This window comes from Camelus ferus, chromosome 19 (assembly GCF_009834535.1).
Source record: "Camelus ferus isolate YT-003-E chromosome 19, BCGSAC_Cfer_1.0, whole genome shotgun sequence".
Lineage (NCBI taxonomy): Eukaryota > Metazoa > Chordata > Mammalia > Artiodactyla > Camelidae > Camelus > Camelus ferus.
In genome coordinates, this window is record NC_045714.1 from 6,979,965 (window position 1) to 6,997,101 (window position 17,137).

At 44.6% G+C, this 17,137-nt stretch overlaps 1 protein-coding gene and 1 long non-coding RNA gene across 2 annotated transcripts in view; both read right to left on the minus strand.

Moving 5' to 3' along the window:
* The window catches only part of LOC116657844, a 29,944-nt gene extending 14,754 nt beyond the window's left edge, over positions 1-15,190 (minus strand). The window contains exons 1-2 of the long non-coding RNA XR_004312986.1: positions 15,180-15,190; positions 13,014-13,022 (exon numbers count right to left, since the gene is read on the minus strand). This is a non-coding gene — a long non-coding RNA (uncharacterized LOC116657844). The remainder of the gene's footprint in view (positions 1-13,013; positions 13,023-15,179) is intronic.
* A 12-nt stretch (positions 15,191-15,202) lies between these two features.
* Positions 15,203-17,137, minus strand: part of ZFP64 (ZFP64 zinc finger protein) — a 67,251-nt gene continuing 65,316 nt past the window's right edge. Inside the window, 1 exon segment of the mRNA XM_032461389.1 lies at positions 15,203-16,938. Within this exon segment, the coding sequence (XP_032317280.1) occupies positions 16,229-16,938 (710 nt within the window). The 3' untranslated portion in view covers positions 15,203-16,228.

Consider the following 17,137-nt stretch of genomic DNA (forward strand, 5'->3'; position numbering starts at 1 on the left):
GCTTGGCTTGATTTACGAAGGATCTGGCTGTAGAAGAAAACAGGTTTCCAGGGCTCTGGACTATCAGGTGTGCTAATGAATGTCCTGTGAAGCGGGGCTGGCGGGGGGCGCCCATCAGCACCTCATCACCTCGTCTGCCAGGCGCTGGAGGAAGAGGGAGATTTGTTCATAACACCAGGTCATTTCCTCCCTTCCTGTCCTGACCTCCCAGCTCTTTTCAGCAGCAGCCAGCGAAGGCCATGGCCAAGTCACTTAGTGACGTCTTAAGGTGAGGCAAAGAACTGACAGGGCGTGCTGGGGCGACACGCAGAGGGGACCTTCTAAATCCAGACTTCCCCTCCTTGGCTGGGTTGCCGCACAGAAATATGAGAAGTCTAGACGCTGAATGGACATCAGAACATACTTAATAAAAAAGAAAATTTTGCTACGTAATTTTACCGAATTCCCTGATTATTTAGTACTTACTACCCATACTAAGGGTTTTAAAATGTGTGAGGCTCATTCTTGATTCATTCAACAAATGTTTACTGAATACTGACTATGTTCCAGGCACTATTTCAGAGGCTGGGTATAAGCAATAAATGCTAGAAAAGAGCTTTTAGGGATACAGAACGCAGACCAACAATCAATGAATCAATCAACATAGTATATAAGGCAAGTGAAATGTTAGCCAATTGTGGTAAGTGTTACATTCATTTAGTAAGTATCTGAGCACCATCATGTGCCAGGCACTGATCTAAATCCTGGAGATGTGACAAGGAACAAAATAGTCCCTTAGCTTTGAGATAAGACAGATTCTAATAAAAGGGGAGGTGATTTTAAATAGAAGGGATCAGGGAAGGCCTCTCCAGGTGAGTACCCTTTAATCTGGGATCTAAAAGATAAAAAAGAGCTAGCCTTGGGAAGAGGGTGGAAAGAGTATGCCAAGCAAATGGGGCAGCATGTGCAAAGGTCCCGGGGTGGAAAAGAGGCCAGTAGTTCTGAAGAACTGAGAGAAAACAACATAGCGGAGAGTGTGGGGTGAGCAAGGGTAGAAAGCAGCCATGGTATGGAGTGAATATCAGTCCATGGGAATATGGAAGCCACTGGGCTAATTTGTTGCCATTTTGCCATTTTCCAGAATCCCCTTCCCTGTGGGTTCCAGGTCCTGCCAGTGGGAGGCACCCTTAAGAAACTTCGCTGGCAGAAGAAGAGAGGCTAGCTGGAGGCAGCTTTCTGGAGAATTTCGTGAGGTTTAACTGTGGGGCTGCCCACTGAGAACTTTCTAAAGGTTCCCAGTGGTTTTGGGCAAGCTTTTGAAAACTACCTAAGAGGGCAAGGGTTGACAATCTACGGCTCTCAGGCCAAATTCAGCCCACTGCCTGTTTTCTGTAAGTGAAGTTTTACTGGAACATGGCCACGTCCATTTGTTTGTATACTGTCTGTGTCTGCTTTTGGCTACGACAGCAGAGCTGAATGGCCTGCAAAACCTGAAACCTTTTCTTTCTGGTCTTCTACAAAAAAAGTTTGCCAACCCTGTGCTAAGATGTGGCAGGACAGCATGTCAGTGGCTGGCCTTGAGCAAGGCTTCAGTTCTCCGTGCTCAAAGACAGGGTGATTTCAGTTATCCTGACCTGACCCTGACACCCAGCAGAAGTTTTATGCAAGGAAATGATGAGGTCCAGTTAATGTTTTAAGATTATATTTTTTTGCTACTGTTTGGAGGACAGATTGGAGGAAGGCAACTGGAAGTAGGGGATCCATAAAGAGGTGGTCATCCAGGTGAGACATGATGATGTACCAGGGGGATGGTGGTGGGATGAAAAGAGAAGATGCAAAATATATTCTAGAGACACCCCGCAGCAACAGATAAACTAGTGCTCAGATTGTGATTTCAAGTCCTATTCTCCAATAAAAAGAACCAAAGCTCCTTTGGGAAATGGTTGATCCCAGACTGAGGCAGGAAATACACAAGATGCACCAGGAACATCTTATGATACCAGAAATTAAGAAGTGCTTTAAAAAGTATGGGGCCATGTTGAAAACAGGAGCCAACTTGAAGGACCTCCCAATGGCCAAACCTGGAGCAAGCCGAACAACAAAGCAATGAGAACAATAAACGATTTAAGTCAATAAATAAATAAACAGGGGGGAAAGACAGTGCTTCTTTAGAGAAATTCCAGTTAACAAGTGTGAAAGGAATGATAGAAATTGAAAATCACCACTTGGCAAACCACAGGAGTAACTGTTACAGCCAAGAATCGTGGATGGATGCTAAAGTTAGTGGGCAGAAGAATGATGAGAAACGGGATATTTGCCATCTTAAAGAATCTCCCCTTCTATCCCCAAGACTCTTATTAAGAACAAAGGGAAGAAGAGTAACTCTAGAGTGAAGAAATCCGACGGACACCGTCTTCGCCAAGTTCCCAATGAAGGAACATTCTGCAGAACACTGGTCAGTGCTCTTTAAAAGTGTCAAGGTCCTGAAGGACAAAGACTGAGGATCTGTGAAAGGACAACTAATGCATGCGGGACGCTGAACAGGATCCTGGACCACAAAAGGGACCCGAGAGGGACAACTGGCAGATTTTGAATAAGGTCTGTGGATGAGGGGGCAGGAACGTAGCGAGGTGGCTCCATGCCCATAGCTGTCCTCTGCTCATATCGGACGGTCGCATTTGGAGAAGCTCAGGGGAGGGTCTTCCTGGGAATGCGACTATTTTTCCAACTCTTTTCTAAGTCTAAAATTATTTCAAAATAAAATGTTGGAAGCTCCAGGGGAAAAAAAGACCTGGTTTGGAGAGAAGAGAAGCAAGACTGCAGATCATTGGGTGTGTAGGAAGAAAAGGGGAAGAAGTTAACACTCTGCTTTGCATTGTTATCAAGTAAGATAAGAAGATACAGATACACGTAAAAATGCCCTAATACTTAAGGAAGACGAGCTTATAACCACCCCTGAACACTCTGTGTGTCCCTGCCCATAACACCCATTTATTTGTACCCAGTGGAATTGATTCTACACGTCAAGGCGGAGTTGTATGATTGGGCACCACCTCAATGCTGAATTTCCAGAGGGGAGCAGAGGAAATTCTGCCAGGATTATGAGTTTATATGAACATATTCATCTTGAATATATACACGATATGCAAATGCATATCTTGATTTCATTATCCGAAATGAGAATCTCTTGTGAATATTTTAGGAAAAACACTAGAACTAGCTAGTATTTATTCTGTGCCTGTCCCAGAGCCTATTGTCACAGACACTGTCGCAATTTACTGGGGACACAACACAAAGATCCCAGTTATAGCCATCACTGAGTGAGCCCCTACCTGGGTCAGGTGCCAAATGCCACCCCTCCACGAACCCTGTGCCCATCATTTAGATGAGGACGCTGAGCTCCTGGGAAATTAACAGTCCTGCTTAAGATCCCCTGGTGCAAGGATGAAGCAAAGGCATCTGAGGGTCACCGCCCCGGGCCTCTCAGCCAGTAAGTGGCAGAGCCGGACTGAGACGTGAAGCTAGGCTTCTAACCACAGTTGCAGGGACTCTGTTTTCTACTCTCTCCACAACCAGCAGAAGGCAGGGCCACTCGGGGAGTGCTTCCAGTTTTGTCCAAGTCAGTGTGTTCGTTTGAGACAGCAACATAACACGTTTGTACATTACAGGGACTGGACCCTCAAGCCCCTTATTTTATATTTTAGCCACTCTTTTTCCATAGAGGTACTGGGGATTGAAACCAGGACCTCATGCATGCTAAGCACACTCTCTCCCACTGACCAATACCACCCCCTCCAGCCCATTTTAGCCACTCTTGTCAACACTTGGTATCACCAACTGTACAAGGTTTGCCCATCTCATGGCTGGAAACTCTCTGTCCCCATTAAGTTAATTTTCTCGAGTCAGCCCCTTGCAAATGGTACTAACCACATCCATCTTCTCCCATCATCTTCCTGTCCACGCCTTTGTCACCTTTTCTCTGTCAGGTTGTCTTTTACTTACTCGAAAGAGTCCGTTATGTACCCTGGATGTTAGTAATTTGAAAAAGTAGGTGGCAAAGTTTTTGCCCAGTATCCTGCTTGTCTTTAAATTTGCTATTTGGTGACTTTTACTGTTATTACTATTACCGGTGTTTGGAATTTGGAGCTGTCAGACCTCTTTCTTTGACGGTATTTGGGTCTTCCTGAATAAAGTCAAATGTATTTTTCCATATTTTCTTCCACGACTGTCAGTTTTGTTAATCAATGGGGATCTATTTTTGTAATGGAAGCAGGGACTCTAACTTTACTTTTTCCCGGCTTGATAGTATATTTTCCTAGCCACATTGATTAAATTGTCCTTCGTCTTTCTTTTTCAGTTATATGTAACATTTAAATCTTTTACAAATTTTCATGTATTATTTTTATAACAGCAATGACTGAAATACAATTACTTCAAAGGAATAAAATCATATATTGATGTCTCCCTCTCTCTCTCTCATGTCTCTCCGTGGCTCGCATAAAGCCAGCATAGTATGTGTTCAGTAAATATTTCTGAACTGAAGGCGTCAACTGTCTGTTCTCTCCAGACAGTTTTATGGGTGATATAATCTTTTTTAGCTGTGGTATCGTTACAGGCAGCTGGGGATAAGCTCACATCATTAAAGATTTTGTGCTCTTACTGCCAGTTTTTCAGTTAGATTTTATAGAAACCCGTTCTACGGATATAAAGACAGAAAGATGGGGAACCAGGATTCTCTCTTTAACTAGCTGAAATCAACACGCTGTCTGTAATCTTCAGATCCTCTTCAGCCCTTAAGCATCGATGGACGACTCATATCACACATTTTTAACTACTCTTAAACGAAGCTACTCTGCAGCAATCCTGAATCTTCTCCCAAATAATTCAATGCGGATACAGAAATGAGAACAAGGAGTAGTCCTTAATAGACACTAGAGAAGCATTTCTCTTTCCTTCCTTTTAAACATGTACATTTTAAGGAATTGCTTCCCTCCATCTCCCCACCACACCCTGCGGCTCTCATTCATTTTCTGACGCGCTTTATCCACTGCAGCATTTCCAATTTTCAGGTTGCCCTTAGTTACTGAAAATTCGGCAAAGCTGTACATTTATTTATTTTTTTTTTTTGTGGAGCCCATCTCGTCCCCTTTCCTTGATCACTGTTGTGTTCAGCTTTCAAGAGGTACATTTAAATATAGGAGTAGAAACCATCTGTGAGGCTGTTTGTAATGAAGGGTAATCAATTAGAAATGGTTCCCTGCCCAGCAATTTTCAAGCAGAGTCATCACCAAAAACAAATTATGCTGGCAGCGTTTGGTCATCACGAACGGCGCTGTCCAATTAGAAGTTACAGCATCTGCTGAGTCCTATGATTTATATACAAGTGGCATTTAATATTGATTAAAAAAAATCAAGGCTCATGGTATAAATTCCCAACATCCTTGGGAAAACAGTCCAGATTTTTAATAATTTCCCTTTTTGCTGGTTACTATAGTAATTATGAGCTAAATAAAGTAAAATTCTTTAGTAAAAAGCTAAATAAAATTTCAAATGATTTTATGTCTTGTGCCTCCTATGGTGCTGGATTAAGGCGTTGGGGGATTTCATTTTTGCAAACTGATATCTGGTCATCAGGACACTCATTTTTTTTTTTTTTTTGCCATTTTAAAATTTAATATACATCACTTAACTACCCAAAAATAGGATCATGTATGGATTTTTTAAAAGTCCTCCACTAATGTCATTAAAAGTTACTAAGGCAATAATGATAATCAGCTTATCCAAATTAGCACAGTACTTAAAATAATACTCAGTTTTGGAGACGAGGAAAGTCGGCGTGGCCTTCTAGCATTGCTGACGAGGGGAAACCGGCCCCACTTTTGAAGAAAGCAATTTGGCAACGCTTACCAAGAGCCTTAAAAACGTTCATGAACTTTCACCCAGTAATTCAATTTCTGGGAATCTATCTGAAGGAAATAATCCTATAGATGGAAATTTATGCATTATGATAAATGTAGCATAACTTTTAATTATAAAAAAATGAAAAGAAACCCAAATGTCCACTAAGGGAGTAATGGTACGTAACGTACGTAGTTTTGACAGAATGAAGAAATGCCATGTTAGGTTACAAAGAGGGGAAAATAAATTTCAAATTGTGTATATATCAACATACATTCCACAATGATGTAAAAACATACTAAGCAGAGCAAAAGACCAAAAAAAAAGAGCAAAATGTTAGCAACTGCTGCCTATGGATTTGGGACTTGATTTTAGGTAATTTTACTTTCCTGTATTATTTTGTATTTTCTATAAGCATGAATTTAATTTATATAATAAAAGTAACTATATTGCAACAGTTTTAAATTAAAAAAAAACTAAGATCAATATTTCCTTTTGGTGTGATGCAGCAATACACTCTTATTACCCCAGCACAACATTTCCTGTTCGGAAGAGTCATGTTCTTCAAGAGATATTTTATTAAAAGAAACCACAAGCATGGAAGGTGAGTTCTAGATGGAATCAGGGAATAGATCTACTCTGTGACTGAATTTTTGGGGCAGAAACAAGGTTAGCTGCTGAAATGACTACTGCTCTAATTGGATAAATTCCTATTTTATCCTGAAGCTAGAATGTCAGAGAATAACAGAGAAACCCAGGAAAGCGATCAGTTCTTCTACGCTCACCTGTGGAAAGAAGAGGTTCCGTGCAATTCACAAAATGCATTTTAAAGGGCACTTTTCAGTTGGTTGTCCAAGTATTTTTCGAGAAAATGAGATTAAAAAGTGCCTAAAGGCAAGTAGGGGGGTGGGAGGGAGAGACAGGTGCGGAGGCAGAGCTTAGAAGAAGTAAAACGCAAGCAGTTAGTGCTCGTGGAACTTCGAAATTCCTAGGATTTTACACACTGAAATTAATACATCATTTATATTTAGAACATGGATACCGACAGAAATAAACCGGCGAAGCAGATGAGAATCTGGTGGATAAACTTAAAAGCTATTTTAAAAAATACTCATTTAATACTTGCTTGTTGTAAAAAGCCTAACAGAACAGAGGGGTATTCAAGTAATAAAAGCTTTCCTCTTTCCCACATCTGCTTCACTTACCAGGGACACCCTCCATCAAAGTTATTTCACATCCTTGAAGACAATATTCACGCATACACCTTTTTTTAAAAACACCACTGGGGATTAAACTGTACAGAGTACTCTGCAGCTTAATTCCCCCCACCCCCCCTTACTAACTGACCTTCAACCACTTGCACATCAACACACATGGGTCAACCACACTTTGGTTCTTTTTAAAGTGACGTGTGGTCACGACCGGACCGCTGTAACATCACCTGCCCAGACCTGTACTCACGGACGCTTGGCTGTATCCCGTTAACTGCTCTTGTGAGCAGTGCCGCTCTGAACATCCTTGCGCATATTCATTTGCACGCCTAATCAGGTTAATTCCATGCGAGGAATTCCTGTAAGTTGAACTGCTGGGTCACAGGGAACTCCGATTTTAGTATTTTGGAAGATACCGCTAAACTGGTCCCCTCCCAAAGTCTCCCCCTAACAGGCCATGTGAACTCTCTTCCCCCCCTTATCTGGCTGTGGAATTAAATTTTATTTATGGTGAAAACGTGCTTTCTATTCTATTGGGTCCACTTATTTCTATTACGTCTGTTTATTTTCAAAGTATAGGCGCTTCTTACTTGACCGAAGAGAAGAGGATAAAGGGGAAGGTGTGTGAAGGTTGGTCCTAATTCAAGTAGGTGCGTCAAAAATTACTATTAAGAAAGTAAATCTAATACATAAAATATGTAATTAATTCCAAAGTCACACATGACTGATTTGAGGATTAAGGAAACTCCTTAATTGAGAATTGTTGGCAGTTATTAACTACTCATAAAAAATTTTAAATTATAATTAGCTAGTCTGATCTGGGGCTTAGCACATGCCAGGCTCTGTTCTAGCCCTTTACGTAGATTAACTTTATTTAACCTTTATGACAACTCTGTGAAGTGGGTGCTATGATTATCTCCATTTTATAGATTTAAAAAATGAGGCATAGAAGGTCTTAAGTAGTATGACCAAGGTCATACAACTCATAAAATGACAGAGCCAGAATGCAAACCAGGTATTCGAACTGCAGCCTCTGGGCTCTCAACTACCATGCTAGCATATATTTAAACCTCATCTTCGGGAAATAAGGATGTATTCCACAGCTCTCCACAAAGCTTTTCATCACTGTGTTGATGATGGAAAATTTCCTTTCTCCCTCTGGGCTGGAGGTGGCCCCCAAAGCAAGATGTTGCAATGACTGAATTATAGATTTTCAATTTTTACTTTGCTTTCCTACATTTCCTCCAGTGATTGCATATTGCTTTTGTAATAAAACAAAGTTGCTTTGCAATATTGACAGTTCTTAAGAGAACACTTTTGATACCAGAAAGTGGCTCATCTTTTAAGTGTCTCAGTCACCATCGTACCGACAGTCACTCAGCATCAGGAGGGTTTCAGCCCATCAAACCACAAAACCACACAGACACCCCGACCTGCTTGTACCTGATGACTCTGCTCCATCTGTAAAGTGGGGCCAGCATCATCTACACTGGAGAGTTGGCGTGTGGAGTAGAGATGTTTGTGAGGTTTGGAGCACCATGTGGCACTGGTAGCTCCTATAATGATTATTTCTGGCAGCTAATCCCAAAAGACAGCCATGATGACAAATTTTAAACCAAAACTTTTATAGGTACAGGCACTGCTAATGGTGACTGCCTCCCAGAGGGGAAAATGGGGGACTAGGGTAGGGGGGAGACTTCACTGCCTTTCCTCTCATATTGCTGGATTAAAAAAAACCCCAAAAAGACATGTGTATGGAGTATTATTTTAAAAGAAATCATTTTAAGACCGCAGAACTTTTTATAAATGACTTTCACATTTAGGAAGAGCTTTTTAATTAAGCGAACATTTTGACATATGTCAATTTACTTGGTATCACTTAGATATGTAAGACACACTAGAATCTTCGATTACAACAGCTACATGGCTGAGGCTTTTGTACCTGAACTGCAATATATAAACCATTATTTGGGAACAGCACGGGTCAGAAAAAATCCTATTCAAACATTCCGTTCACGTCAAAAACAATCTAAGAAATTCTGGAGAGAAGTTTAAAATTAAGTATCATTTAAGTTCTGACTGGCAGGGGATGTAAACGGACAGTTTGGGGGCTAAATCCAGCCAACTACCTGTTAGTTTATTTTTTTTAACTGACATTTTTACCAAGGTAATTGTAGAGACACGTGCGGTCATGGAAGCAACACTGAGATCCCCCGCATCCTTTGCCTGGTGTTCCTCGTGGTCACCCACCACCTGTTCTGTATAATCCACAAGCTAAGAGTGGCTTGTAGATTTTTAAATGGTTGAGACAATTAAAGAAAAATAAATATTTTGTGGTGGAAAATCACATGAAATTCAAATTTCACTGTCCAGAAAGACTTACTGGAACACTGCTACGCTGCCTTCCTTTATGAGTCATCTCCGGCTGCCTTTGTGCTGTGAGGTCAGAGTTGAGCAGGTGCAAGAGGCCAGCAAAACCTAAAATATTTACTACCAGCTTCACAAAAATGTTTGCCGACCTTTGCGCTGGAGACTGGGCTAGGGTCAGGAGAGAAATGAGTATCTAGAATTTTTCTTTTAAAGACAAAAAAAAAAAAAAAAAAATTCTAAATGCTGCCCGCACTGTTGATTCCCTCAGATATGGATGTTAGAAATGTCTTCTAGCAGCAAGGGACAAATGGACAATGGAAGAAGAGATACGTCCAGTTCTTTTCAAAATCCAGAGATGTCTATGTGTTTTGAAAGAACGACACACAAGATGTGAACTTCTCTTAAATATGAAGGGGTCATTGATCAAAAACTAAAAGAAATGAAGATAGATTGTTTCAAATCTACAAGTAACAACCAGTACGACTCAAATAACCATTTCCCTCCTAGGATGCTTAACATGAACACATGCAGATGACACTGGGCTACATACCAGAATAACAGCTCTTTTCCTCATGTGTTACTCCCCCAGCCTTGGACAAAATCCTTACCCTTAGCATCAGGCTGAAGCCAGTCTTTTGTGACCTTTCAAGAAATAGACGGCACAGTGTGAGAGCACGTGAGTTTGTGCGACGCCTTGAGAATTTCAGAATTGTGTGTCAAATGTACAATGTCTGTTTTCTATAAAGTCTCTCAAACTACCATGTGAGAACTGAGCCATCCTAAGAACCGTTTGTCACGAAAGGGCTGTACGTAGGTATTACAGACAGCCCTGTTTGGTGAATCCCTCCCAAGTTTTTTTTTTTTTTAGAGGGGGTAAAAAATTTAAGTGCTGGTGCTGATGGGTCTAGTTATGATGGGAGCAACTGCAAATTCAAATTTTACCGAGAAAGCCAGACCCCAGAAGTTCCACTCACACCGGAGGTCATAACACAAGAGGCAAAGGGACCACGGATGTAATTGAGAGGGTCCAGGGATTCGGATGGGAAAGAAGATGAATCTCATTTCACTGGCCTCTTACTGAAACTGAGCACGTGTCAGTCTGGGATGCAGGTACCAAACCACAGCAGCACTAACAGGGCCGGTGATTCAGTCGACAAAAGAAATCAGTTACTTTTTCATGTAACAGCCTGGTTGCTGTAACTATCTTGCAATACCATTTATTATGCACATTTCTACTTCAAAATTCGAGTACCCTTGAACAACCCTGGTTTGAACTGCACCGGTGTACTTATGTACACATTTTTTTTTTCCCCCAACAGTCAATACTATACCACTACACTGTCGTGGTCAGTTGAATCCGCAGGCATGGAGGAACCTCGCTACGGAAGGCCAGAGGCCGACTATAAATTATCCTCAAATTAGCCCCCACGTTGTTTAAGATCTCTAGTTAGTGGATTTGCTGTTACAGCCTTTACTGTGATGCTAATAAAACTGCACATAATCCAAGAAGCACTTTGATAACCATTTCAATATAACTGTTTTCCTTGGCAAACCAATGCATTTTGCTTTATTCTTTTAACATCACTCAGAGAGGGGACTGATAGAGCCCACTGGGTTCACAAAGGGGTTCAGGACTCAAAAAAAAAAACAACGAAGAAAACTGGCTTTAAGGTGGGTCTACCAGGCAGGCGGCGTTGGGTATTTGAAGGAGCGCAGACACGGGGTCTGATCCCGACCGGCTGCTGGACTGCAGGCCTCTTTACCTTCATTTTCTTCTCTATTAAAGCAGAGGGACCTGAAGGTGGGGCATAAGCAAGGTCCTCGCCACGTGTTCCCTGAGAGCGGCTGAGCGCGGGCCGTTCGCGCTCAGGGGAGTTCAAGTGCGGTTATCAGCAACCATCAGTATCGATGCAAAATAGACTGTAATTGTGTAACCTGCCCGTGCTGGGGGATGTAACCTGGGTCATTCCTGCCATACTTGCTCCCAGCATGCGGGCAGGCGGCCTAGGGGCATTTTCCGATCATCCAACAACACTCACATTCGAAATTTTTTTTCCAATCCAACGACAGGCCTCACCATCTGTGCAAAAGATCTTGTCCTTTTTTTTGCCTCAACACTAAAAACTCAAAAGTTTCCATCCCTGATCCCCCAACCTCTGCCGGTGGAAGATGCCCTAGACTAAGGGGAGAGTCAGGCTGCAGATAACACACAGGCCCTGGAGTCCAGCACACCCGGGATGGACCATCCTGTACCTGTGGCACTGAGCAAATTAACTTTTCTGAAGACCAGTTTCCCTCCTGAGGGTGAACGCAATGCCATTCGTTGTAACGTTTGAATGGAATCGTGCAGGGAAATGCTTGAACTTCATGGTTCATGGTGCGTGTTCCATCCAGAGCCCCGGCCGGACCTCCCCAGCCAGGAGTCTTGGCATCAAAGGCTGAGACCTTTTTTGTACCAGCAATGCAGACAGCTTCCTTCTTAGGCACGTTTTCTTGCCTTCACAGGATTGGCTACATAATTTGCAGGGCCTGATGCAAAATGAAAACACAGGACCCCTTGTTCAAAAAAAATTTAAGAATTCCAAGACGGGGACAGCAGAGCACGCACCAGAGCGTGGAGCCCTCTGTGACGGCACCGCCCACGAAGACGGCCCTGCTCTTTCACCGGAGCAGCCGGACCTGCCAGCTTACACCTTACCATCACCTGCGGAACCTGAGAAAGTACCGATGCCCAGGCCCCTCCGCACAGAGACGGACTCCAAATACCTCCCAGGGGATGGCAGCATGGAGCCAGCTGAGACCCGCGGGACTGGAGGGACAGAAAAGCTCGGAAGAATGCCGTGGCCAGTATCTAAGAGCAGGCAGAGGGAGCCCCGGGAAAGCCCCGATAAAGCAGAAATGTCTGTGTATAGAAATACCCTGGGTGTCCCGGACCTGTGCCAGGCGTTTCACAGAAAACGAGCCTTCAAGAGTCTGCGCCACTGCTCGGGGGCAGAGAACACTCAGAACCCAGCATCCTTCCGGGTTTTAACTCTGCACGGGCTACTCCGGAGCCACGATTTCCCAGCACCCTTAGCACAGCAACGCCTCTGAGTGGCCAGGTGGCCGGGGGAGGGGAGCAGAGGTTTATGTGCAACTTTCCAGCTGTGCTAAGGGGAGGGAGGATGGCCTCCTCCCATCCTGGCTGGAGCTTAAGTTGCCACCTCCTTGGACCACATAAAGCTGTGGAGTGGGGGTGAGAAGGACAGAAACCACAGAGCCCAATGTCGTAAAGTCACAGTACAAGTTCTCAGTTACCCTCACCACCCCCAACAAAATAAACGAGAAAAGACACAGAGGAGCCAGTTTTTGTTTTGTGTTAAACCAGCTGATTTTATCCTTAAGCCAAATGCCCGAAATGGCCCGTTTTACAGACAAGCAAACCAAGAATCTGAGGTAAAATCTTCAGCCTGATAGTAGTGCCCGAGGCAGGGCTACTCTCATCTCCTCCCTCCTCGACCCCATCACCTTTTAACAGGAGAAGGCTCCTTCTGGATTGTTCTCTCTTCACCCCACTGAGATCAGCTTATTACTCTAACGAAAGATTTGTTTTTTTACGGGAGACCCAGTCTAGCACTTTGGTTAAAATCGTGGGCTTTGGATCTACACTGCCTGGGGCCGAAACCCAACTCTGTTCTAGAAGTTGCTTCACCTTTGTGCTTCAGGTTCTGTATCTGAACAAGAGGCAGGGACTAGGGTGAGGTGGCTGAGGCCGTCCTCTCTGGTGCAAGTACAAAGTGACGTCCAAAATCTCACTGATCAAAGTCAATATTTTAATGCAACTTTTCTGAAAACCAAACGAAAGGCAACAAAATCCACTATGAACAAAAACATCAGAATCTTAAAGATAGGACCAAGTCTGCCCCTGTACAGCCCTGCCTTAATTCCCAGGCCAACTTCTAATAAAACTTTATTTACAAAAGCAAAGCAGCTGACCTGTGGGCCATACTTTGCCAATTGAAAAGATTGTGCCTTATGCTTTAGAATATGTGATGACCGAGTTTTTGGTGACTAGGCCTCCTCAGTCTTGCCCCAGTTCCAGCTCTGGTTGGCACCTGGGAGAAGGAGATGAGTTAACACAGGTCAAGTTCTTAGTCCAGTGCGTGGCTCAGCGTAAGGACTCACATCACCATGGCAACAGGAATTGAGGCTCATCCTTTTTCTTTAAGAAATTGAATGTGTGGACAAACACAAAATCTATGTTGTACAGCTTTGGAAGGCAGAAAGAAACCTTGGGCGGAGGAGAGCAAGAGGATGCCACCTTGATTTCTGGACTCTTCGCTGGAGATTTTATAGCTGCACTGAGTATGGATCAAAAGGACTCAGCCCATCCCAGAGCCTAATCTGGAACTCATCTGTCTCTGGCATGAAGCTGTACTTTCCTTGAAGGGACCCTGGGAAAGTCGGCATTCTGAGTATTTCTCCCGTGTTTTTACCCATCATCCATTACCCTGCTGCTTGCACTCGAACAACCCAGCTCAGGAGTCAGCAAGAGAAGGCCCTCCAAATCATGGCCTGTTTTTTGTAAATAAAGCTTTATTGCCACAACGCTGTACCCATTCACTTACCTGTTACCACGGCTGCTTCAGGGACGACGGCGGATTGAGTGATTGTGTTACAGAGGTGAACAGAGCTGAATGGTTTCGAGAGACACTAAGGCCAGTAAAGCCCAAAATATTTACTAAGTGGCCCTTTACTGAAAAAGTTCGCCAACCCCCGGTTCCAGGTGAAGTCAAACTATAAACATACCCATTAATCATTTTTTCCTTTCAGATCCATATCAACTTTACAAAACGGAGGTGGGTATAGAAACTTGGCCCCCCCAGCTCTGCACCCCGTCAGCGGCCTCTGAGCCATTATGGCTGTTTCCCAGTTTTATTTGGAGATTAGCTGTGTATTTTAAGTCTCACCCTAGCAGGGTTAGCCAGGTCGCTCTCCCACTTCCTGAATTACTTTACAAAGTTTTCTTGGAACACAGACACGTGGATTCTTTTTCTCACCATCTGGCTGCTCTGGTGCAGTCACAAAAGAGACCTTCTGGCTCCACGATGCCTCAAATATTTACTATCTAGTCCAGAACTTTTTGCTGACCTCTGCCCTACGGGGTATCCACATTTACTAGCTGATACCAGGGTGGACCCAAGACCCTAGACGCCCACACAGTTGTGAAAAACGCTTTCCAAAAAGGCTATTTTTCCTCTTTGTCGCAAGAGCTACACCACCAGGAAGTACAAGAAATGTTTGTACGATTTCGATCTATGGGTTTCCACTAGAAAGGTCAACAGCCCTTCTGTTCCTAGAACAGAAACATTGATAGCTCATGACAAATGGCACAAAGGTGACAAGAGACTGTAAGATGCACCAGCATTCCCCAGCCAAACCCTTCCGAACAACCGAAAATAACTCCAACGCAAAGAAATGATTCCTTCTATCATGGATCTCCACCCTCAACTCCATCTTTCCCTCTTACAGCAAAGATTCAAAACTGCGTTATCACTCTCCTGATGCCACCCTTCCGTGGAATCCAATTTGTTCAAACACAATTTCTAAAGTAAGCTATGTCCTAAGTGAAACAGCCCCCATATAAACCAGTAACAGAGTTGTTTTCACATCCTTTTTCCCAGTTTACCAAAAACAATGAAATCTATTCAATGTTTTAAAAGCAGGGATGTTTAGGTTGACAAGGGCACACGAGAATTTGTATTAAACAAAGGCTGTATTTGAAGAAAGGAACTTTGCATAAACTGTCATTCCACAGCCTCTTAAGCTTTGGTCAAATAAAATGTCCATTTACAAGAAATTTGGGTTTTCACCTGCTTGTTGGTTCAGCAAACACCAAGGGCTTACGGTGATGAAAGACACTTGTCTCAGGCTTTCCCACACATCACACGTCCCAGAACTAAGTCCAGGACCCAGTGGGCCCCTCATTTCTCTTTTAGAAACACAAGCACAGAAATTCTGAATTTCACAACACACAATTACAGGCTGAGCTGGGGTTAACTTGATCTTTGGTGCCACCTACAGATCAAACTGCGTTTCTCTTCACTGCAGCGCTAAGACAGAAATCCCACGTGCATTTACAACGAAATTACTCAGGGGAAGGGATGGGAGGTGGGCGGGGTGGCACTGGAGAACCCCACACTGTAACCTGTCTACGGGAGAACATAAAAATGGAGTGTCCCTCATTCTACAGATGAGTTTGCATTTTTATTGTAAGACAACAGACGGAAGGAACCACACAAAAATGTATAAGGCGAATTACTCTGATAAACCATCACCCAGGTTAAGAAATCAAAATTTTCTGGCTACCCCAGGCCCTCCACCTACCCTGCCACCACCTTAACCTTCTACAGATCAGTGTAGTTTCAGTTTTCCCATGTGGTCAGGCTAATGAGTTTCATAATTCCATCGGAGATGGATCAGTTTTAGAACTGGAATCCATTGTGAAGACGCTATCCCTATTGGATAGAGCAGTGCTCGATGGACCCACACCTCGGAGCCGAGTCAACCTGCCTGGACGATTCTCGGAGGGAAGACAGCCACGTGGAGAGGAGTCTCCGTGGCACCTGCCCTCATGCCACGGGGACTGCAGCCGTCGCCTCTGTGGGCCTGTGAGGTTGAAGCAGGCGTCTCCGGAGCTAGTGATACAAGTCTGGCTTGATGGCCTGACCGCAGAGGGCTGGGCAGGGGCACCTGGACATCTGGACAGCTGACCACCCTCTTGGGCAGAACTAGAGGCACTGGCTGGGCTCCAGGGACGTCTCGAGCTGCCCGACGGAGACCAGGGTGCCCAGCTGCCCCGAGGCACTGCTTTCGGGCGGGAAGGTGACCAAATCCGAGTTCTTGCTCTCATTGTGGTCACTGTGCTGCTTCTTGTGGCACCGCAGAGAGTCGTCCCTGACGAAGGAGGCGCCGCAGGTCTCGCAGCGGAAGGCCCTCTGGGTCACGATCTTGGCCACGTGCTGCGCGCTGCTCTCCCGGGGCCCTTCCCTGCCCAGCGGGGCCCGGTTCTCCGTTTTGGCCTCGTCCCTGTGCACCTTGTCGATGTGCTTGGCCAGGCTGCTGGGCCGCTTGGTGTCGAAGCTGCAGAAGTCGCACTTGAAGGGGCGGTCCTTGCAGTGGACCCGGCTGTGCACACGCAGGGCGGCCGCGCTGGAGCAGGAGTAGCTGCACTCGGGACACTTCTCGGGGTGGTCGGCCTGGTGCAGCCGGCTGTGCTCCAGGAGGTCGGCCCGGTCCCGGCCCTGGAAGGCGCAGTGCAGGCACTTGAAGGTGTGCTTGATGCGGATGTGCGACTTGAGGTTCGCCTTCATGGTGCAGCGGACGTCACAGAACTCGCACTTGAAAGGCTTCTCCCCCGAGTGCACGATCATGTGCCTTTTCAAGTCCGAGCTGATTTTGAACTTGGCGCTACAGAGCCAGCACTGGAAGGGGGTGTCCCCTAGCAACGGAAGGTGTGTTTCCATTAGAGTGGGCAGGCCAAACAGAACTCCCCCAAATCATGCGTCAGAACGCCTGGCTGCGGAGATGGTTGGGTCTTTGAACTCCCATCACCCGTCGCCTCCTAAGGCCACCACTTACCGTGTACATTGATCCCTTAATCGTCATGATCCTATGAGGGGAACTATTACGTCCATTTC